This window comes from Myotis myotis, unplaced genomic scaffold (assembly GCF_014108235.1).
Source record: "Myotis myotis isolate mMyoMyo1 unplaced genomic scaffold, mMyoMyo1.p scaffold_m19_p_2, whole genome shotgun sequence".
Lineage (NCBI taxonomy): Eukaryota > Metazoa > Chordata > Mammalia > Chiroptera > Vespertilionidae > Myotis > Myotis myotis.
The window spans coordinates 20,026,688-20,050,555 of record NW_023416324.1 but is presented as its reverse complement, the minus strand read 5'-3'; the positions used below and the strand labels follow the sequence as shown (position 1 = coordinate 20,050,555).

Below are 23,868 nucleotides of genomic sequence, written 5' to 3'. Positions count from 1 at the left end.
GGGAAGCAGCTCTGACCCCACCTTAACCTGACAGCTCACCCTCCCCAGGAGGCCAGGCACGGAGGCCTGTGGAGAGGAGAAGAGGAGTCAGAGGAGCTGGTGCTACAGGAGATGCCTACACGGCAGCCAGGTCAGGACTAAGGCAGAGGCCATGGGGTCCTCAGTGCAGGTGGGAATCTCTCTGCTGGCCTAGCCGGACTGCTTTGGGAATTGAACTGCTAGATTCCACTGGAATATTTAAAAACCTAAATATTTATTTGCATCATATTTACAAAAGTGGGAAGGAGACTTGGGGAAACCCTGAGAACACCCCACATCTGGCTGACCAGCCCCTTGGCGCTGCAGAGGAGGCGGACACAGCTGGAAGGAACAGGATTTATGTTGCATACTTGAACTACAGCGAGTGTAAGACTGGTCCTATTTACAGGGCAGAAACACTACGGGTGGAGGGGCGGGCAGCAGAGCAAGCACCGGAGTCCTGGCCAGAGGGTGCCCTGCTTGCCACCTTCCCCACCTCTCCCAGAGGCATCTCTGTGGCCCCGCTGGGGTTCTCCGGGGGGAACGGGGCCGCTCACATGATGCTCGCCGGGGTGAAGACAGGGCCCACGCACAAGGTGTCTGTGATCTCCCAGCCGCAGGACAGAGGCTTGCACATGCCCTCAGCGTCCTCATCCTGTTCTGCAGGCAGCGGCTGCTCTCGCAGTGCTTTCCTGTGGGTGAGAGAGGGGCACTGGAGGCCACCAGCATGGGACCTGCTGGCTGGGGGCTCCTGATGGCCCTGCACCAGAAGACCTGGCCCCCCTCGGGTATAGGGGTTTCACCTGAGCCCCAGAGCCCAGCCTAGGGCAAGAGAAGGCCTGCTGACCATCTCCCCCACCCTTGTAGTCTAACGCCCCCAAGAAGGAAAGGAACCCACATTTGTTGAACACTTACTATGCGGCAGACATTGTGCCAGGCATAATGTATCCTCCCTCCCCAAACCCTGTAAGAGCAGCATTATCATCCCCATTTTACTGAGACAGAGAGAAGTGACCTGCCCAAGGTTACAGGGCAGAAACTCTACGGGGGGAGGGGGGGGGGGGCGGGGACAGCAGGTGGTAGAACTAGGATTTCACCCAGCTCTCTCACTAACACACTCTTCATACTCCAGGCTTGGCACTTAAAAAAAAATATCCCCTGCCCATTCAAAAAATCCCACAAACTCTTTCTCCTCCTACCTACCCATGTTGCTATGGGGCTCCGCCCTCTGATCAGCCACCAGTGGGGAATCTTGTCCTCACACCCAGTGATCCTGCTGACCAGCTCCTGAACCTCCTTACAGCACACACCTCTCTCCACTACCACTGCCACCGCCACCTCTAGCCGGGAATGCAGTCTCCCAGGTCTTCTCTGGCTCCTCCAGACATTTCTGGCCCAGCGCCATCTTCCCAACAGTAAATCCCTGCTCCTGAGTTGCCCGCAGTGTCCGCCCACTCTCCGGCCCCAGATCCGTCCCAGCGGCCTCTCCAGCCGTGCCCACCCTCACCTCCTGTGTGCCATCCACAGGAACCATCTCTCGGGCTCACAAGCATCCCATCCCAGGCCTGTGCGCGTACTTGTGCTTCCACCTGCATCATCAACCCTGACTCACTCCTCCTCGGCCTTCAGGTCTCAGCTTCAGTGACTGAATCTCAGGAAGCACAATGTACTTCTTGATAAAGATAAGGGTTCAGTATCTGCTTCAGCTACAGCACACCTTCAACTACGGCCCTCCTTCAGCTACATCAGGGCAGGGAGTCCGTGCCTGGTGCCCCATGCTGGCACATAGTAAGCACTTACTCAGTGGAGAGGGTGGACACTCCTGCCATCCGTAGCCATCTCCCCAGCTCCGAAAGGGGGGCTCTTCCCTGCTGACCAGCTGTGTGACCTCAGCAAATGACCTATCTGTGATAGCACTCATCCCAGAGTTGTGTGTGGTTGAAGGAAATAATCATAAAGCCTGACAGGAGGGTTCAACTAACAACGTTCCTCCCATCTTGCTCACTGGATCCCAACACTGGCCTGGTGAGGAAGCGGGGCCAGTTTTAGGCTCACTTTTTAGATGGGAAGATGGAGGCTAAGTGAGTGCCAATATTTCCTGGGTCATAGAGTAGCCACTCGACTGGTCAGCTCTATCCACACATGCCCTTGGCCTCCCTTAATCCACACAGTAGCTAGAGTGGCCTTTCCAAAGTCCACATCCGATCACGTCACTCCCCTGCTTCAAGCCAGTCCGTGCTACCCCCTTGCTGCTCAAAGCCCTTCTCAGTTTTTAAGGCCCTTCTCAGATGCAGCCCTGCTCCCTCCGCAGCCACGACCACCTTGTGTAGGATGCTCCCTCCCTGTTTCCTCTTCACAGAGCCCTCTCCTGCTCCTCCTGCCCCTCCTGCTTCTTGCTGCCTAACTCCCACTCATCTCCCGGCTTCACTTCACCTTTCCTTCCTCTGGGAAGTGGATCTGGGCCCCAGGGAGGAATCTAAGCTTCCGCAGCCTGCCCCCTCCACCCAACACAGAATTTATCAGGAGTCCTGTCTGCTTCTCTGTGTCTCCTACTCAAGAGAAGCTCAGTCTCATTCATGGCCACAGCCAGGTGCCAAGCACAGGGCTTATTTGGAATCAATAACCAAGGGCTACTTGTCAAATTGGATTTCACGGAAGCTGGGTCTCAAACCTAAGGTTTCCCTCATTGCTTCTGCCTAGCCCACTCTTTCTCCCCCACCCCGCTCCATCTCCCAGCAGGGCCCCCTTACCAGGCCACCCTGGACATGGCATAGGTGATGCGGCAGGTCTGGATCCCTCTGAAGAGGGAACCCATGCCCACAGTGTAGGCGCCCATGTTCTCAAAGACCAGCCAGTCCCCTACGTGTAGTTGCGGCAGCCACAGGCCCTCAGCTACACAGTCACAGCCATCAGCCGCCGGGCCCCACAGGCTGCTGCTGTACAAGGGCTGCTCTGTGGAAGGTTTCTGCAGGAAAGAGGGTTGAGCACATTCAGCTTTCCTGGGCGGACTGTTCACAGCCTTATCACTCCCTCCCTCAAAAGCCTCCATGGCTCCCATAGCCAATAGGATAAAGACTGGATGGGCCTCCTAGCCTGGCATTTAAGGCCCTCCCACTTTCCCCTACTCACTGCCTCTTAAGACTCGGAAGCCACAATGCCTGGTGCTAAATCCAGGCTCCAACACTTGCTAGTTGTGTGACCTTGGGCAATATTCTTAACCTGTCCTGGCGGAGCGGCTCAGTTGGTTGGAGCATCACTTTACACCGAAAGGTTGTGGGTTTGATTTCTGGTCAGGGCACGTGCCCAGGTTGCAGGTTCAATCCCTGGCCCCAGTTGGGACACATGCGGGGTGGTGTGGCTGGGGGGGGGGGGGGGGAGGCAACTGATTGACGTTTCTCTCTCACATTTCTCTCTCTCTCTCTCCCTCCCCCTCTCCCTCTCCCTCTCCCTCTTCCCCTCTCTCTAAAAATTAATTTAAAATGTCCTTGGATGAGAATTAAATTTTTTTGATAAATATTTAATTCATACAAAAGAATATTTGTATCATTTGTAAGATATAGGAAAATTTCCAGTATCTTTGAAACTCCTATGTGGCCCACATCAATGCCATGCCTCCTGAGGTAGCCATTATCCTGAATTTTGTTTTCATTATTCTCTTGCTTTACTTTGTTTTCCAAAAACATACCTAACCTTAAACAAGATAGTATTTAGTTCACACACTTTTGAAATATATGTAAATGGAATTATAGGGTGTAATCTCTACAACTTGCTTTTTTGTTGTTGAAACTTACATGCTCAAGATTCCAACTAATGCAATTTGCAGTATGCTGCATAGAAAACTCATTATATGAAATACACTGTAATCTATTTATGTATTACCCTGCCAACAAACATAAGGTTGTTTCCAATGTTTTATATTGTAAAAATGGCTCCTGTGAACGTTCTTATATATCTCCTCAAACACATGTGCCAAGAATCTCTTTACAGTATATACCTAGGAACTTGCTGGAAGGTAGGGTATATGCATGTTTATCTGAGTAATGCCTACCAACTCCCACCTAGCTAGCTGCTCCATGTCCTCACCAACACTTGATACTGCCTGCTTTAAACTTTTTTCTAATGTAGTCAGTATAAAATGGTACCTCATTTTCACGTCAATTTGCATTTCCTTGATTGCCAACGAAGTTGAGCACCTTTTCATTTTGCATTTGGTTTTCTTCTTCTTGAACTGCCTGTTAGTCTTTTGCCCATATTTCTATTGCTTTCTACTTCACATTGTTTTTTCCTTAAGGTTCTTATTTGTCTGTATTTCTTAGTTAAGAATCCTTCATATATTCTATATACTAAGCCCTTATCAATTTATACACATTTCAGTATTTTCCCCCAGTTTATGATTGCCTCTTTCCTTTTGCTAACAGATGAACAGAAGCTCTTCATTTTAATGTAGACAGTCTTTTCCTTTTTTATTTTTAAGATATCCTTCACTGTGCCTACATTAGTTTCTGGAGTTTATATTCATGTATGGTGTGAGATAGGGGTCCAATTTCATTTTTTGCATATGGACAATCAGGTGTTCTAGCATCACATATTACACAGTCCCCCATGACCTGCCTTGCGAGCCCTGTCAACACTTTCCACATGTGTGGTTCTTTTCTGTGCTTTCAACTGCATTTTGATGGTCTGTTTTTTTATGCTGGTGTCCAACTAAACTATTTTAATTACTCCCAAGGTTAGAAATTATATCATCTGTTTCTATTATTTTAGTGGTTACTCTACACATTCACATTTTAACAAGCATGCCTAACTTCAAGTCAGAAATTAATCAATATCTTTACCTTTCTCTCAAATAATTCAAAATCTTAGAACGCCAACTGGGTCACTTTATCTCCCAACTTACATTCTATTGCTATCCAGTGTTTTATTCTGTCTTATTTGTGGCAGGGGCTGCTAATTGCCCATTGCATTAATGTCAACCCTCAAGTTTTACTGGGCACATGACCACCTAGAATGAAGGCCAACTTCCCTTCCAGGTAGTGATGGCCATGGGATAAAAGCCTAAGTATTGTGAGGCTACTTTCAGGAAATTTCCTTAAAAGAAAACTGGCACATGGACTTCACCTTCTTTCCTAAATGTCTGGAGCTTCCATTTGTACCAACCAAGATGAAGGCAACACCTAAAAGTAGGTACAACTGGGAGCCATATGGCTCCACGTGACTATGAAACCATGGTACCAGCTCTGAATTGTCTGCACCCAGACATTTAGATTGGAGTGAAAGGAGCCTTTATATCTTATTCAAGTCGTGTAATTTGGGATCTGCTACTCACAGCCTAACCTAACCATAAGTTAACCTGTTTTTAACCCCACAAATTAGATGTTAATGATGGTGTGGAGAAAATTTAGATCCTCCCACTCTCTTATACACTGCTGGTGGGATTGTCAATCAGTACCAGCACTGTGGGGAACAGTCTGGCACTGTCTCATGAAGCTGAACATTTGTATGCCCTGTGCTCAGTGGTTCCACCCTCTGCTCATGCATCACAGAGACAAAGAATATTCATAGCAGTAAGCACAGTCACAAACACTTGGACACAATCCAGATGCCCGGAGAGGAGAATGGATGCAAAAGTTGCACATATTCACTGGCAGAGTGTTACAGAATAGTCAGATGAAGAACTTTAGAGACCTATGGCAGTGTTGAGGAAACTTAGACTGGATATTAAGTGTTTTTAAAAAGCCCAACACCCTTTTTGTAAAGTAAAAAACAAAATATAATTATTTTATGAATGGTCAACAGGTATGTGAAAAGATGCCAGTGTCACTAATCATAAGAGAAATGCAAATTAAACCACAACGAGATAGCACCTCACTCACAGCTGTTAAGGTGGCTATTATCAAAAAGACAACATGTGTTGGCAAGGTTGAGGAGAATTAAACCCTAGTGAGAATGCAAAGTGGTGCAGTCACTGTGGAAACCAGTATGGAAGTTTCTCAAAAAATGAAAAATAGAACTACTGCCCTAGCCAGTTTGGCTCAGTGGATAGAGCATGCACCTGTGGACCAAAGGGTCCTGGGTTCGATTCTGATCAAGGGCATGTACCTTGGCTACAGGCTCCTCCCTGTCCCGGGCCCTTGTCAAGGTCCATGCAAGAAGCAACCACTCAATGTGTTTCTCTCACATTGATGTTTCTTTCTGTCTTTCTTTTCTCTCCCACTTTTCCTTAAAAAATCAATGGAGCCCTGACCGGTTTGGCTCAGTGGATAGAGCGTCGGCCTGCGGACTCAAGGGTCCTAGGTTCGATTCCAGTCAAAGGCATGTACCTTGGTTGCAGGCACATCCCCAGTAGAGGGTGTGCAGGAGGCGGCTGATCGATGTCTCTCTCTCATCGATGTTTCTGACTCTCTATCCCTCTCCCTTCCTCTCTGTAAAAAATCAATAAAATATATATTTTTTAAAAAATCAATGGAAAAATACCCTCGGGTGAGGATAAATAAATATAGAACTTCCATGTGATCCAGAAGTCCCACTTCTGGGTGTTTATCCAAAATAATTGATTCTTTCTGGGGACAGTAGGATGTGGGATCCCACAAGAATGCAGGCAGTGCTGGTGCATCACAGTATAAAACTGAATTCCTGGGCACATCAGGGCAGCTTACTGAGAGAGGCAGACATAACCCCATCTAACAACACAACTATGGGATGAGGACCGATTAAGTCAAAGGAGGCCCCCTACCTGCCCCACAGGAGCTGACATGTGACTGGGCCTTGAGAAACTAGGCAAAATGGAGAAGAAAAAACACACACACTGAAAGCTCGTGATGGTGTAGGTGCTGGTTAGGCTCGTAATTTTCCTTCCAGAAGCAGGACCACACAAACAGGCCTGGAAATGTGAAAATACAAGGGTGTGTCCGACTTTCTCTGTGAAGGTGCCCAGGAAGCGGTGGGAGGCCTGGGCTGGTTCACAGGCTAGGAGGAATGTTTTGCAAATTCTGGTTCTCTGTTAACATGGGAAAACTCATTAGAGAGGAGCTGTTTCTTTTTACTTCTAGGAATTTACCCCAGAGCAATGATCAGAGATGGGTGTCAAGATATACTCACAGCGCTCAAAAACAGGAAACCAATGGCCAACCACTAAAGTCAGATGGGTTAAAATACTCTGCAGTCATCAAAAAGCATGCTGTCAGAGATTAGTTAATAGCATGGAAAGAGCTACCCCCATATTAAACGGGGAAACGCAGGTTGCAAAACAATATGACCCCAACCTTATGAGGAAAAAATATAATACGTTTTTTTAAAGACTGAAAAGAAATCTATGGGGAAGGTTTATAGGTGCTAACCTTCTTCATCCTTGTCTATTTTCTACAATGATTATGCTTTACTTTTAAGAATTAGATACCACCACACAAAAATGTTATTTAAACACCCACACAATTGAAAACAGGCCAATTGAAAGTGGCTCACCTTCTGCAGGACGGGGGTAGGGCAGGTGTTGTCAAACAGGACTGAGTTGAAGATTCCATAGATGCCCTCATCGAGTTGGTACACGATGGTCTTGGGGGCAGAACCGGTCTCCTCTGCAGGGAGGGGAGAGGTCAGGGGCAAGGCAAGCAGCAAGCTGAGGGGGTGGGAGTAGGGAGCTGGCACAATGGTGGGCTCCACAAAGATGATGGTTATGGTAATGAAAGGGTTGCCCCTGTCTCCTGCTGTGTGTGACATGAGGTTCACTGCCTTGTTGGAAACATTCACCCTTGGAGCTGATCAGCGCTGCCCAAGACACATGCCTTGTCTGCAACAGACCTTGATGCCCCAGCAAAGGCAGAAGAGCAGGCCAGACAAACTAAAGACCCCAAGAGATTAAGCCACTAGCTCAGAGGCACACAGCTGGGGCAACGCATGACCTGGAATGAGAAGCCAGGTCTTCCGGTGGGAATAGGTAGGACAATCCCCCTGAATCTATAAAGGAGGCCAGGAGAATCAAAATCTCTCTCTCTCTCTCTCTCTCTCTCTCTCTCTCTCTCTCACACACACACACACACACACACACACACACACACCATTCACCATTCTACGTGAAGCCTACCACCCCTCCATATGGATTCTCTTGTGGGGCTGCCGAGAGAACTGATCTATCAGGAAGTGCAGGAAACAGTGCTGATGTTAGCAGGGTGGGCAGAGACATCTTGAATCAGCCCAGCCTAAACTTGAATACCAGCACTGCCCCTTATCAGCTGTGTGACCTTGGGCTAGTGACTCAACCTCTCCTTGCCTACCTCTGTCCTCTGATTAGTGGGCTTAGACAAATATAAGTTGTCATTAATAGTTTTCATTCTGTTAGAGATGCAGTTGGGTGAGTAAGAGCCTGTACTCAGGAGAGGAGACGAACTTGGGATCAAATGCAGGCTTTACCTCTTTACAGCTTTAAGCAATTCACTTATATTTTCTTTAAGTCTCAATGTCCTCATTTGTACAATACAATTAATAAAATACCTGTTTTACCTAAGGTTGTTTTGATCTTAATCTTCATAAAATACGAGCATGCATGGGATGAAAGATGCTACATGAGTGTCGGGAGTGAGGCGACTTGCTTGTAAGTCTTCCTACAGCAAGGACCCAGTCTCTAGATTCCCCCACTCCCTTACACCAGACCCTGCTCAGCCAGCCAGTCCTTAGCTCCAGTGAAGAACGAGGCTCCGCGGGCCGACTGGCACCTACCCTCCCTGCCAGGCTGGTCCAGAAGAACCTCCTTCTTGGCGATGATGCTGACTGCCAAGGTGAAGGCTGAGGTCACGTAGTAACGCCCCAGCTTGGCAAAGATGTCCACGCCACAGCCCTCCGGGAAGTACAGGTCCAAGGCCGAGCTGATTACAGAAGCAATCTGGTGGTAGGAGAATGGGGTGGACAGCTACATGTTTGGAAGTGGGGTTTATGCTGAAAACTTGCTACAGCTCCAAGTCTATTTCTTTTTCCTTTTTTAAAAAATATATTTGTATTGATTTCAGAGAGAGAGGGAGAGGGAGGGAGGGAGAGAAGCATCAATGATGAGAGAGAATCATTTATCGGCTGCCTTCTGTACGCCCCCTACTGGGGATTGAGCCCACAACCTGGGTATGTGCCCTTGACCAGATTCAAACCTGGGACCCTTCAGTCCACAGGCTGACGGTCTATCTACTGAGCCAAACCAGCTAGGGCCCAAGTCTATTTCTTGAAAACTTCTTTGATTTCAGAAAGAGGGACTTGGCCCACACACACACACAGAGCCGCTAAGGCCCCAGCTGGTAACCATGAACAGCTGGCCAAGAAGGTAGGCGGGAGACAGAGCTGGGTAAGGCCCCTCACGCTTGTGTAAATCAGCCTTCTCAACGCCCCCACAGTGGGAAGAGGCACTCTTAAAGTAACATGTGGTACTCAGATTCCAGAAGCCCTGGGTGGATTTTTCTTTCATAAATAACCACTTTGTTAAATGACACGATTTTTTTTTTTTTTACAGAAAATAGAGCCACAAAGAAGGATCAAAATCACCCCTAATTTCAGCATGGATGGATCTAGAGGGTATTATGCTAAGTGAAATGAGTCTGTCAGAGAAAGGCAACTACCATATGGTTTCACTTATATGTGGGATCTAAAGAACAAAATAAAGGAACAAACAAAATTGAGCGGACTCATAGACACAGGGAGCAGACTGATGGCTGCCAGAGGGGAAGGGAGCTGGGGGATGGGTAAAAAAGGTGACGGTACTAAGAAGTACAGACTGATAGTTACAAAATAGTCACAGGGTTGTAAAGTACAGCATAGGGAATGTAGCCAAAAATATTACAATAACTATGTATGGTGCCAGGCGGATATTAGAAATATTGGGGAGAACATTTTGTAAAGTATATTATTAACCACTATGCTGTCCACCTGAAACAAACACACAACAATACTGAATGTAAACTGTATTTAAAGTTCTTTTTTAAAAACACCATTCCTAATTCTGTTATCCAGATGAACCTAATCATTAACTTTTTGGAGTAGCTCTAATTCTTTTTTTTTATACAAACACTATTTTTTATGATAAACAAGATAGAGTTATACATATGTTTTTTATAACCTGTTTTACTCAATAGACTCAATAGACTGTGAATGTAAATGTTTTCATCATAAGAATGTTTCATAACTTAACCAACCCCGAGTGTTAGGTGGACCAGGGAGGTCCCGTGGAATTCTGTGACATGCAATGCTGCAGTTCATCTGCGAGGCTCATTCTTTGTGTCTGTAGCAGGTTATTTTCCTTGGCTCAGTCCTGGATGTGGATATTCCCCAAAGAAGCTCTTACTGCTAAGGAGAAGCGACCCCTAGTGGTTGGAGTGGGGATTGAGCGACACATTTTTCTGGGTTTCATCTCAGATGGGAAGGTGAACAGGTTTGCTTTCCTTTTCCTGCCCTCTCAATTGATTTCTTATCAACCCAGACCTTCAGAAAGCTTTATGAATTATGAAAATATGGCCTGGTTAAGCCTCAAACAAGTGCATGGTCTGGAGCTAGGCAGAGCTGGTGTGAGGCCAGCTCTACCGTGGACTCAGGAAGTGACATAACTTCTATAAGCCGCATTTGCTCAGCAGGAGCACAAGGTTAATAATAAGATCCAGGTAAAGCACCAAGCACAGGACTTAACACATAGGATCAGCTCATAGTGGACTCCCTATCGGCATTATAACCCTCCCCGTCCCTCCCCCCCCCCCCCCCCCCCCCTGCACAGAGCCCATTGAGACACTTCTGACCCCAGGATTACCTCTTCGAATCTCACTTTGGCCCCCTCCACTCCAGGGAAGCCACCACCAAGGTCCAGGATGTGCATCCTGTGGCCCAGCTCGGTGCCCATTTCAAACACAATCCGGGCGTCAGCGATGAACTGAGCATAGGCCTCAGGGTCAGGACAGCAGCTGCCAACGTGAAAACTGGGGGAGGAGGAAAAGCCTTGGCTTACACACAGGGCCCCAGGTGCCACGACCTCAGCCCCAGCCAGGAAAGGCACACTGGACATGTGCCCATTTGACAGATGTGATGACTGAGGGCCTAAGAGGTTAAATGGGTGGCTGAGGGCCATGTGGCAAGTGAGGAGTGGGCAGGAAGCTTGGCACTTGGTGCCCCTGCCATCCCTCCATTCTACCTGTAGGACTGAGCCTTCTGGGACAAGTCAGCCAGATCTGGATGCCTCCCTCCGTCAGTGGTGTGGCCTGCGGGAGCTTTAGCTTCCTCATCTGTTATGCGGGGATAAGACCCCACAAGGCTGTGAGGTAATGCACATGTAACATGTAACAGGGCCTGGACTGTCCTAAGTACAGAATAAATGAAAGCTGTGTTGTTAAGTCATTGCAAGGGTGTGGCCTACAGGCTGGTAAAACTCCTAAAAAGCCAGGTCCCTCCTGAGACCTCCCAGGACAAGACTTGGGGAGTGTGAGGTTGGGGCAGTAGGACATGCCAACCCCTCTTTACAAAGAGAGGACACTCTCAGAAGACAGAATCCCAGGCCCAGGGACAGGCCTTCCTTGGAGGACCTTGGGGAGGTCTCATACAGAATGAATTCCTGGGAAAGAGGCAGCCGGCCTGGTGTGGGAGGAGGTGGTGGGGCTTCCAGGCACTCACCTCACACCCACCACCTCTGCGTGGCTCTTCTTGGCATTCTGGAGCAGGTGTCTGCAGGAATCCAGCAAAGCTCCAAACTTGAGGCTGAGGCAGCTCTGGGAGTGGGAGTCATCGGTGGCGATGCACAGCAGCATCCTGAGGGGAGACAGCACCTCTGCCGGGTGGGCCCGCCTCCCCCACCCCAACCACTTCTTCTCTGAGTCAAGGGGTGTGAACCCCTGTGGCTCAGAGCCCTCCAACCCTACAGGCCCCCAACCCCTTCCTCTCCCTGTACAGCCAGTGGGCCTCTGAGTCCCGTCCATTCCATTCCCTAAACATCCCTAGGCCCTTCCCTGCAGCCCCTGCCCTGGTGGCGACCTCTCTAGTTCTCCCCGGCAGTTCCACTTCCTCCGACTCAGCCACTACACCCGCCCGGCTTTTCCAGCTTCTCTTGTGTGAGGGAAGCCATTCTGTTTTTCAAACACAGTCTTGCTGAGAACCCCGATGTCGTGTATAACAGACAAAATGGAAGCTGCTGTGGGTGAACCAGAGTGGCCCACCCCCTGGCCTCCCCTCCACCCAGAGGCCTCTCCATGGAATCCCAGGGCACAAGTGACCATGTGAGGGCCTCAGCCTGAGCAAACCGTCCAGTGCTGACCCCTGGCCAAGCCCAGGTCCCTGCCCCGTGACCAGCATCATTCACTGTCTCCCTCACTCCTCGCACATGGTATGCTCGCACTGCATTTCTGCTTGTCTCTCAAAGGCCCCGTGCGATTTCTGACCTCCATGCATTTGCTTACACAGCTGGCTCTGATGCACTGTATGTGCCCTCCCCAAATTCGATTCACTACTCCAGGCCCAGCTGAAATGCCACCTCCTTCACGAACCTTCCCCAACCACCCCATCTCAGCCATGACCTCGAACTCCATCACACTATGGCTGTAATCAGTTATCTCTGCCTTTGTCGGTGGCAGGCCCTGGCATCCTTGGTCCAGTCCAAGGGTGCCTGCCCCCACCCCCTGTGACCGTGGGTGGGGTCAGGGCAGGGTCCTTGCTCCGGCTCCACTCCTCCCACCCCTCCGCCTCCCATACGAGTGGCTCTCAGCTTACTTGGCACTGGGGTGGTTCTTCACCACCTTTGCCAGCTCCATCTCGTTGTCAAAGCTCAGCAGCTGGATCCCGTACTTGGCAGCATACTTGATCTGTGCAATTTGCTTACAGGGATTGGCGAAGATGATCTTACTGGCAGGGACGCCAATACGCTGGACCAACTCCATCTCTGCCTGTGGGGTCCCAAAGGTGGTAGTGAGGAGGCACCAGGGCCTGCTGGGCCCACAGAAGCCAAGGAAACACAGATGAGGGGCAAAATCCTAGCTATGCATGCAGAGATCCCTACGAAGTAGGCCTCGCTGTTCAATAGCAGATATTACAAACCAGGACTCCCGCTGGCTCCCCACTGTTTGACAGGCAGGGCTGCCAGGTATGGCTGCACAGGTGATGCTCTGCACAGTCCGAGGGGTCCCATTCACAAACATCACATGGTAGATGTGTGTATTTATTACAGCTTCCAGGCAGTAAAGCATCTCCTTCTAACAAAGAGTACATTATTATAACAACTGAGTGTCTTAAGGAAGGGGCACATTTCCTAATTCACACAAAGGCATTATGTGGGCTCAGTGGCCCTGGCAGCAGACTTCTGACACGCTTTCCTGGCAGGTTTAAATGCTTATAGAATGTTAGTTGATGTATAAGGAAGTTCACAGCATCCGGAGTCTTTGGCACAGGCCTGCTGTGTGTATAGCCCCTCTCCCCAGGGGCCCCCTCTCCCTCGCCTTTACAGAACACTGCTCCACCTGATGGTTGCATTAATGATACAATGATGATGACAATGACAGCCACCATGATCATTGAGCACCTACCACAAGCAGGTGCCCAGTGAGATGCTTACTACATCAGGTGCTGGCAGACTTTTTCTACAAAGGGCCGGAGAGCAAATAGTTCAGGCTCCGTCCACACAGTTTCTGTCACAGTTACCCCACTGCCATTGCAGCCACAGACAATGCATAAGTGAATGAGCAAGGCTGGGATCCAATACCACTTCACAAATCAGGCGGGCTGAACTGGGCCCACACCCACTGCTTGCCAACCCTCACTGTCGATTCACTGTTCTATTTACTCCTCACGGCAACCCCATCAGAGGGGTGTTAGCTCCATTCAACAGAGAAGGAGCCTGGTGCTGAGAGAGGCCATGTAGCAAGTAGGTGGCAGAACCAACTTTCACACTCGGGTCTGACTCTCCATGATTAAGGGACGGAAGTTGAGAGGAAGTCAGTTTGGAAACATGGTAGGAGACAGAGGCCATTTTTAACCAGCCTGAGTTTGGAATAAGACTCTAGTTTTCATTTAGCACCTTTTCAGCACAAGGTGTTGATGCGCATCATCTCGAGTGATGCCTATAACTATCCTAGGAAATATTCATTAGTCGCATTTTCCAGATGCCAGAGAGGTCCGCCTGCCTGTGGTGACACAGCCAGGACACAAAGGTCCAAGTCCAGGGCCGGACAGCTCGCTCCCCAAGAGCCTGGGTCTGAGTGGCTACAAAGCTGCTTTATTCCCCACTTCACCACATGAGGTGAGAGAAAGAAGCAGTGCTAGCCCTTCGGGGACCTGAGGTTTAGCTTTGATTATAAATATTTAAATAATAACCATCATTGTCATCATGGAAATATGCAAATCAAAACCACAATGAGATATCACCTCACACCTGTCAGAATGGCCATCATCAAAAAGAAACAAGCAAGAGCTTGCTGTGCAGAGAAAAATGAGCCCGCACACACTGCTGGTGGGAAGGTAAATTGGTGCCACCACGATGGAAAACAATACGGAGGTTTCTCAAAAATGAAGACCTGTGATCCAGCAATCCCACTTCTTGGTATTTATCTGAAGAAATAAAAAACACTAATTCAAAAAGATATATGCAGCCCTATCCTGCTTGGCTCGATGGATAGAGCATTGGCCTGCAGACTAAAGGGTCCCGGGTTTAATTCCAGTCAAGGGCACATGCCCGGGTTGTGGGCTTGATCCCCAGTAGGGGGCGTGCAGGAGGCAGCCAATCAATGATTCTCTCTCATCATTGATGTTTCTATCTCTCTCTCCCTCTCCCTTTCTCTCTCGGAAATCAATAAAAATATATTTTAAAAAAGATATATGCACTTCATGTTCACTGTAGCATTATTTGCAATAGCCAAGATGTAATATTCCATACATATACAATGGAATATTACTCAGCCATAAAAAAGAATGAAATTTTGCCATTTGCAACACAATTGATGGGCTTAGAACGTATTATGCTAAGTAAAATAAGTCTGACAGAGAAAGGCAAACACCATATATGATTTCACTTTTATGTGGAATCTAAAAAGCAATAAACAAAAGACAACAAAAACAACCTCATAGATATAGAGAACAAACCTATGGTTACCAGAGGGAAAGGGAAATGAGAGAAGGGGGGAAAAAGGTGAAGGGGAAAAATAGGTACAAATTTCCAGTTATAAAGTACATACGTCACCCGGCCTGATTCCTTGTCAGGGCACATACCTAGGCTGCAGGTTCCATCCCCTATTGGGGCGCATACAGGAGGCAACCAATCGATGTTTCTCTCTTTTTCTCTCTTTCTCTCCCTTTCTTTCTCTAAAATCAATAAACATATCCTCAGGTGAGGATTAAAAAAAATACATAAGGCATGGGAATTAATGTACAGCACAGAGAATACAATCAATAGTATCGTAATAACTATGTAAGGTGACAGATGGTTACTAGACTTATCACGGTCATCACTGCGTAAGGTGTATAAAAGTCTAATCACTGTGTCATACACCTGGAACTGATATAATATTGCATATGTCAACTATAATTTTAAAACAAATTTTTAAAAAAACATAAACGTATGCCAGCCACTGCATCAAATATTTTATTTATATTCTTATTTAATCTTTATAATAATCTTATGAGATCGGAAACAGAGGCTTAGAGAGGTTAAGTCACTTGTCCAAAGTAACATAGTTCATAAGCGGCACAGCTGGAATTCTACCCCAGAACTGTCAGACTTGAGCAGCCAGCTCTTAGCCACAGGACCATGGAGAATTAACCCTCGATCCTGAACTGGCAGGTGTTCCTGGAGCTCTAGGAGCTGCCAGGCTCCGTGCTGGGTGCTATGAAAAGAAGTGGTAGGTAAGGCAGACGGGCCTCTGACCCTGTGTCCCTTCAGGCTGGAGGGGCGGACAGGTAGGAATGAATGAACACTGAATTAGAGTGGAATTACAAATGGATAAGAGCCGTGAGGAAAACGTACAGGATATCGGAGAGAATGTGAGTGGGGAGACCCGGGTGTAGGGGAGGACGGCCGTTCTGAGGGTCAGAAATTTAAGCTGAGACCCACAGGAGGCCTGGAGGGCCAAGATGGAAGGAAGGAAAGGAGGCTTCCGGTAGTAAAGGAAGTGCCTGTGCAGAGGCTCTGAGGCCAGAGGTGCTCAGCCTGATCCGGGAGGACGGGCAGTGGCCTGGGCAGGGTGCACACAGTGGGGACGATGAGGTTGGAGGGAGGTGGGCAGAGCCCATGGGGAAACCAAGGAGGCTGATGTGGATTCACCTTTTGTCCTGTGAGTGATGGGAAACAGGTTGAAGGGTTTCAAGAAGGGAACTGACATGCGCAGATTTGCATTTTAAAGGCAAGCTCTAAGTCTGGTTCCCCTGGAGGGCCTGAGCAGGGGGAGGGGGAGACAGGTCCCAATCACCCTGGCAGAGACAGCAGAGTCTGCAGAGAAAGGCAGGGAGCTGTGTTCCGGAAGCAGGGCTGGCAGGCTGGGGGGTGGGGTACACGTGGGGACGCAGGGTGAGGATGTCTGAGGGGGACTCCATGCCCAGCAGACCAAGGGACCCCTCTCGAAGAAGATTGTTAGTGCATTTGAACGCACTGGATTCCAGGCATCCCATGTCATTATCAAGCCAGCAGCTGGGTAGATAGGTCTGGGAAGGAGATCAAAACGTGGGAGGTGGTGGCGTACTGATGGCATTGAAAGCCATGGGAGGAGCTGGAATTCCCTAAGCAGAGGGAGAGTTTATAAGAGAAGGGAGCCTGAGATGGAACCCAGAGGGACTCTCCCATTGAGAGAGCAGCCCGGCCTGTGTGGCCCAATGGTTGAGCGTCGGCCTATGAAACAAGAGGTCACAGTTCGATTCCTGTCAGAGCACATGCCCAGGTTTTGAGTTTGATCCCCGGGGGGGGGGGGCATGCGGGAGGCAGCCAATCAATGATTCCCTCTCATCATTGTTTCTTTCTCTCCCTCTCCCTTCCTCTCTGAAATCAGTAAAAATATTTTTTTTAAAAAAAGAAAGAGCAGTAGAAGACGAGGAAAGGCTGGCACCCAGGACCTGCAGAGAGGTGAGGATAATACAGAGATTATAATGCCATTCGTGTCCAAGCAAGGCCTGCCCACAACTCACGTCTGTATGAGAGGCCATGTCACTGTGGGAGGCACCCCGTGGGGTGGGGCAGGGGCAGAGCAGCATTCACTTTCATCTGATTGCCTTCCCAAGTCTTTAAAAGCAGGAGCACCTGTTACTATTGAATATCTTTTGTCATTAAATGGGGAGTGGCTACTCAGTGGGCATCAGGTTTCAGTTTGGCGAGATGAGTAAGATCGAGAGGCCTGCCAACAACATTGTGCTTAGTTAACCACACTGAACCAAAAATGCGTTAAGAGTATCCTAGGTCTCATGTTAAGCGTCCTTACCAAAAACAAACAAAAAGTCCCTGCATTGAATATTGTTGAGAGGCCAAATAATTAGAGGACCAAGGAGTGTCCCCAACAAGGTCTAAATGCATCAACATGGACCCATATTCAAGACCTGCTGAGTTGAAAGCTATTGCTGAACAGTACATACATGACCATCTTTTATATTTTATTGCAAAATCACAAGATATCGTGTATACAGTGGGGCCTTGACTTACGAGTTTAACTCGTTCCGTGACGGAGCTCATAACTCAAATTACTCGTATGTCAAATCAACAGTGAACGAGTGAGACATGTGATGCTGGGGTGATGTTGTGGCGTTCACTGTGACGTTCGCTGGGCCAACTAGCGATGGGGTATCTGAAGCTGGCTCGTAACCTGAATTTTAGCTCGCAACTCAAAGCAAAAAATCGGCCGAGAGACGGCTCATATCTCGAAAAAGTCGTCAGTCGGGACACTCATAAGTCAAGGCCCCACTGTATTTTCTACAGGTCACATTTAAATACTGTATACCTACCAAACTCAAGTTCATGATGGCAGTTAACTCTGGAGACATAATGCTGATGTCCTATGTGTGCGTGCTTGCGCGCGCGCGCGTGTGTGTGTGTGTGTGTGTGTGTGAATACATATGCTATTTGAATAATTCAAAATGAAGGTTTAAAATAAAGTGCTCACTGCATCCTGGGGACGTTGGCAAGAGGAGTTTCCCTGGAGTGGTGAGAGTGGATGTCGGAAGCAATGGCATAAGGAGTGGGTGCGAAGAAAAGTGACAAGCACAGACACACGAGTGTAGACAACTCATTTTGGACTTGAAGAAGGAGCAAGGGATGAGTGTGGGCTACGATGTGTCCAGGAAAGGCTTTTTAAGATGGAAGCATGCTGAGGGAGACAGCCAGAGAGGGCAAGGGATGGGGTCAGGAGAGATGACATAAGGTCTTTGGGAAGGTGGACCAGAGCCCCGTGCAAGGCGTGGCCTGTGCCCTTGACCCTGGAGCCCTTTGATGTGGATTTGTACTCCCAGCCCCAGCTCACCACCAAGCCTTCAGTCGATGTGCTGTGTGGCCACCAGCTATGGCTGACCAGAAGAGGGCAGCCTTGGACTTCCATAGAAAGCTGGGCGCCCCACAGTCACCTCTCAGAAAAGGCACCCAAAGGACTGCGTGATTCCTGCCACCAGCAGGGGGTCTTGGCCTCTTCCGCCCTCCAGTTATCATCTGTCACTAGCCTAGTCCCAGCTCAGCCACCCTCTCCCTAGGATCTTGGAAAATACAGCGGCTATAGAATCAGAGACCCCCTTGCTATACACAAGCAGCCACTGCCCAGTGAGTCACTCAAGCTCTGTGCTTACACACTAAATGCTTCCTCACGGGACTGCAGTCAGAATCAGGATAATAATAATTGCCTCACGGCGTTGTTGCAAGAATAAAATGAGATCACGTACAGAAAACGCTTGGCAAAGCACCTGGCACAACAGGAGCGCTCAGCGAATGGCAGATGCTTTTAAAGTCCCCACTAACTTCAAGGTCTTTCTAAGCCCTAACTCCCCTGGGAGGCCAGCCCCTGAGGCTAGAGGGCCAAGGGCCCCAGCTTGGTTTCCAGAAGCAGAGGACTGTAGTAGTGGGGTTCGGTCCTGTTCTTCACCCCTCGACCCAGGGGGCAGAAAAGATCCCCTTCCTCCTTGCCCACAGCAGAGGCCCATGGGTGCAGGGACAGTCCTGGCTCTGCCACGAGCAGGCTGTTAGCTGGTCCCCACAGGCCTCCAGTGTAAAATGGCAACCCCTCTCCCTTTACCCTCCCAGGGCTTTATAGACCACACGCACAACACTAGGTGCGTAAAGCAAGAGCTCATGCAAGGGGGCTTTGCGGGTGACAAGAGGGAGAAACTCATTTGTCAATAACAACATTAACATCAGTCTCTGATGATAAAGGTTCACCTGCTCGTTCTGACAGTCCCACCCTGGTTCACACCTGTGTCCCCCTGGGACCCCACCAGCCCTGCATTCCGACCCAAGGCTAGCTCTTCTCCTTTCTCCCCAGGAGCCCCTTCTAAACTCTCCTCACAACACCCAGTCATATTGCCGCCGTTAAGGGGCTTAAAATGGGTCATAAAAAGGGGTTCCCCTCAAAACAATCATTTCTGACTGTTACCAAAAATGGCAGGAGTGACACTATCACAAACCAAAGCACCTCAGGGCATCTGCACTTGCTTCTGCAGAGAACGCCCTTCTCCTCGTTACCCGCCTGGCTGGATATTTTGCTTCCTTCAGGTCTGTACTTTCTCTGGCCAATCTAAAAGTGCTATATTCTTACCCAATATTCCCTACTTCCTTTTCCCGTTTTCATTTTCTCCATAGCATTTACCATCTAAAACACTATCGATTTTCATTGTTTAACTTATTTTAGAAAGCAAGCTCCATGAAAAGGGGGCCTCTTGTTGTGGTTTCATTTGTTTTGTTCTCTTGCTAAATCCCCACCTAGCATAGTACTTGGCGCCACAGTAAGTGCTCAATAAATGTCTGCTGAGTAAATAAATACACCCAAGGCTGTACTCCGAGGAAATTTTATAGCTGAAAATTTCTCAAGTAAGAACAGAATGAAAATAGGTAAGCTAAGGCTTCAGTTCAGGGACAGCAGAGCCTGTCTTACTCAGCACTCTAAAGTCAGCCTCACCCAGCACAGTGACTAGCGCACTGTAGGAGAGTTCAGTGAATACAGAATAACAGTAAATAAGCAAAGTAAATCCAAACTGAGCAAAAGAGAATTAAGACAACAGCATTAATAAAATTGAAAGGCAATAGAATTGGCAGCAGTAACAAAACTCTAAAAGGATTAAGAAAATGTAGCGACATATTATTAAGATTATAAAAGAAAAAAGAAAACCATCAATAAGAGGATGTTTTTGTTTTGTTTTAACTAAAAGAATACCATGTATAATTCTATGCCAAGAAGTTTGAAAGACTCTATTTAAAAAGGCGACCCATCTACCCCAGGGATACACAAGGTTCTAATTTGGAACTTCAAGGCTGGCAAATTCCATGCTTGTTTTTCCCTCCCTTACCCTTAACACCCCTTCCAAGGGAGTGGCCTTTCCCAGAGGGCAAGGGGCCAACTGCAGGTCACTCCTGCCTCCCCAGGGCCCACCCACAGCGGCCCGGCCATGTGTGTGTGCTCAGTAGGCAGCGAGGGTCAGTGTGTTGGTGGGGGCAGGGGCTCACCTTGTTGGCACAGCTGAAGCCCAGCCCCAGCTCAGCCAGGACCTTCAGCACGCCCAGGCTGCTGTTGCACTTGACAGCGTAAAAGGGCCGGACTCTAGGCAGGCACTTCAGAAAGCAGAAGTGCTTCCTCACTACCGCGCCCAGGTCGGCCACGAAGAAGGCAGTGGCCTCACCCTGCACAACAAGATGGGTGAATGTGAGAGAGACCCCCCCCCCCAGCTCCCGCCTTGTGCATGCCACCCCTGGTCTTCTCAAGTATCTGCCCCAAATGTGGCTGTGGCCACAAAGCTGCCTGCTCTAAGTCTTCTGGGGGGCTCCCAAGTCTACAGGACAGATGGCAAACTCCCCAGCCCGGCATGCAAGGATCTGTGGCCCAGCCCCTCCCTGCAGCGCCAACTCCAGCTGCAGGCTGAATTCTTTATTTTCCCACCCCCCAGCCTCTGTTCCCACCCTGCCCTCCACATGGAATACCCTACCCCCACTGTGCCTGGCAAATACCTCATCTACCTTCAGTTTCACCTGGGACACTACCTCCCCCCAATCCCAAAAGGCAGCTCTGCTTTTAACGCTCCCACTGCATTTTGCACTTGCTTCCAAAGTATCACAACTGTGTGCGCATCTGTCTTCCCCAGAAAAAAGATAAATTCCTTGGAGGCCAAAGTTGTGGCCCGCAGCCCATTGCTTTTCACATACTGGTGCTTGCGGGAGTACCACTGCCACTGTCACCCATGCCTGTCTGTGGTCAGCTGGTTACCACAGATTTGCTGAGGGCTGACTACGCATAAGGCTACGGGTGAGACCACATTGCTGAAACCTCCGCTGGGACTGTTTCCCTTTATGCAACACTTTTTTTTTTTAACTGACGCCCACTTGGTGTTGGACATTATGCCAAGGGACAGAGACGACCAGGCAGGGCTCCAGCCCTGAAGGGACTAGGGTCTGGAAGAGAACACATCCCTATGCAATTACAAGTGCGTTCAGTAAGTGCCAGATGGAAGTTTCTATGCAATGCAGTTGGGGCCATGGGGAAAGAATTTACAAAATCTGCCTGGGCCATCAGAAAACGGTGACACTGGTGAGTAATAAGGCATGAGTAGAAATAGGTAAGAGGCCGGGAAAAGAGTGTTCTAGGCACAGGGGTGATAATAGGGCACATGGCGTCACTGGGACACAAGGCAGAGTAGTTCAGCTCTGATGGAGCATATACCATGGGAGAAGCCAGAAATGGAGCTGTGAAGGCAGAGGGATTCTGATTTGATCCTATAGGCAACTGGGAACAGCCAAAGAATTCTGATATCGAGCAAGGCTGTGTAAAGCGAGTGTGTGTGTGGCAGGAGGGGGGGGCTGGGAGATGAGGCAGGAAAGAGGTTGGGGGGCCTTTAGAGAGATGGAATCTGAACTAGAAAGAGGTTTAGGAGGAGCACACTGGAGGGTATTTTAAGGCGGCTGAACTCACAGAGCTTGGCGATGCCTAGATGAGGGGGGGGGGGGGGGCGGGCGGGCAGGGGAAGAAGGGCCCCCAGGTTTCTGACCTAGATCTAGGGCCTGGGTTGATGATAGTGGTGCTGTCCTCAAGGCAGGAACAGGAGGGGCAGGTTTGGGAGGCAAGGACCAGGAACTGGGGATAAAATGGGTCTGGCTCTTGCAATTAGCAAGTTATGAATAGCAAGTGAAAGAATAAGATGAGGCCCCAGGGGTCCTTTCAGAGGAGGTAGCTGGGCCTGCACCAGGGACCGGGGCTCCAACCCCACCCGCACCCCCTCACCGTGGTGGCCTGAGAGGCCCCCATAGTGAGCTCCTCCAGCAGATCTCGGGTGCTGAAGCCCTCCTCCACCATCACAAAGTCCGTTTCGCTCAGGTAGCCTGCCATGCCGAGGAGGAGGAGGAGGAGGAGAAGGAGGAGGAGGAGGAGGAGGAGCCGATGGGCTGGATGGAGCCGCCGCCGCTGCCTCTGCCTCCGCCGCCGCTGCCGCCTTAGAAAGTATGCAACACACTGCGGGGGAGAAGGAGGTGCTGCTGGCCTGGGGTCGATGGGGCGGGGGCGGGGAGGGGGGGACTGGCCTGGGGTCGATGGGCGGGGTGGGGGGGCGGGGCCTCCGCTGACCCCCTCACTTCCCCAAGCCACAGTGCCCAGTCCTGTCACACCCGCCACGCCCCTAGCACAAGCCTGGGGAGCTCAGGTTCACTGGGAAGGGTAGAGACAATCGCGAATCCTGGACTGGGACTCGGCATTATAGGCTTAGATGTCAGTGCCTCTCCGAGCCTCAGTGTCCCCATCCATAAAATGGATGCATTGTTTTGGAGATTCTTTCCAGTTTTAGTAAAAAAAAAAAAAAAAAAAAAAAAAAAGGGAAGAGAGTAAGGGAGCAGGAAAGCCGAGCGTCTCGGGAGGCCGCTTCCAGCTGCCCCAGCCCTGACCACGCCCACCTAAGGAGGCTGCAGAGGCTGCGCCGAGCCCAGCACCCGAGCTGAAGTTCGAGCCCGCTCTCCGCTGCGTGACCTTGGGGACTCCCCATCCCCTCTCAGAGCCTCAGCTTCTACATTTTTAAAGGGGGGCAGCTGGCCTTGGAGTGCTAGGATTCTAAGCGTGCATGGGGGCGCCTTGCGGGCTCCAGGGGCGAGGACCAAAGGCTGAGGGTCCTTCCCGGGGAGCCCTCCCGAGTGCAGGGCCGAGGTCCCGCCCCCGACCCCCATACACACACACACACACACACACACACACACACACCCTTACCACGCCCCGTCCTCCTTCGCAGGGGCCAGAGCCAGGCGCACTGCTAGGGGGGGTCGCCGGTGACCTCGAAACTTGTGCAACACCCCGAGGAGGAGTGGCAGTTGCGGAGCCGAGGCCCCTGCTGAAAGGAGGCAAGAGAGGCCAGGGGCACGTCAGCACTGGAGACCGGAGCCGAGGGCGCCCGCCCCCTGAGGCTCCCCGCGCCACTCCCCGCACTCGCCTTAAAACGCATTTACACGGCTTCGGCCCATAGATCTCCCCAGCGAGTGAATCGGGTCCTCCGCGCCTCCGCGCCTCCGCTCGCTCGCTCCCCCCCGATCCGGCCCGCGGCCTGCGCCCCGCCCGCCCAGCAGCCACCGACCCCACGCTCCGCCTTCCTCCCGCGGCCGCTTATATAAGCCCCGCCCCGGCCCCGCCCCTGCCGCTCAGGCCCCGCCTCCGCTCGGCCGCCCCGCCGTAGCCCTGGCAACCGCGTGCCGTCATCCCATTGGTCAATTCTGACATA

At 50.0% G+C, this 23,868-nt stretch overlaps 1 protein-coding gene across 3 annotated transcripts; it reads right to left on the bottom strand.

Annotated features, from left to right (window-relative positions):
* Positions 1-363: 363 nt before the first annotated feature.
* Positions 364-23,704, bottom strand: AZIN2 (antizyme inhibitor 2). 3 transcript variants are annotated; one of them, XM_036351563.1, is made up of 11 exons: positions 23,584-23,704; positions 23,364-23,484; positions 22,395-22,622; positions 20,630-20,803; positions 12,733-12,905; positions 11,644-11,778; positions 10,790-10,955; positions 8,731-8,893; positions 7,480-7,592; positions 2,769-2,983; positions 364-710 (listed from the first exon to the last, which is right to left on the bottom strand). In XM_036351563.1, exons 3-11 carry the CDS (start codon positions 22,497-22,499, stop codon positions 572-574), a joined length of 1,383 nt encoding a protein of 460 aa, XP_036207456.1. In that variant the 5' UTR covers positions 22,500-22,622; positions 23,364-23,484; positions 23,584-23,704; the 3' UTR covers positions 364-571. The 3 variants fall into 3 exon arrangements, with proteins under 3 accessions (XP_036207456.1, XP_036207457.1, XP_036207458.1); XM_036351565.1 differs by lacking the exons at positions 2,769-2,983; positions 23,584-23,704 and having other exon boundaries at positions 519-710; XM_036351564.1 differs by lacking the exons at positions 20,630-20,803; positions 22,395-22,622; positions 23,364-23,484; positions 23,584-23,704 and adding an exon at positions 14,387-14,556 and having other exon boundaries at positions 421-710.
* Between the last annotated feature and the right edge of the window lie 164 nt (positions 23,705-23,868).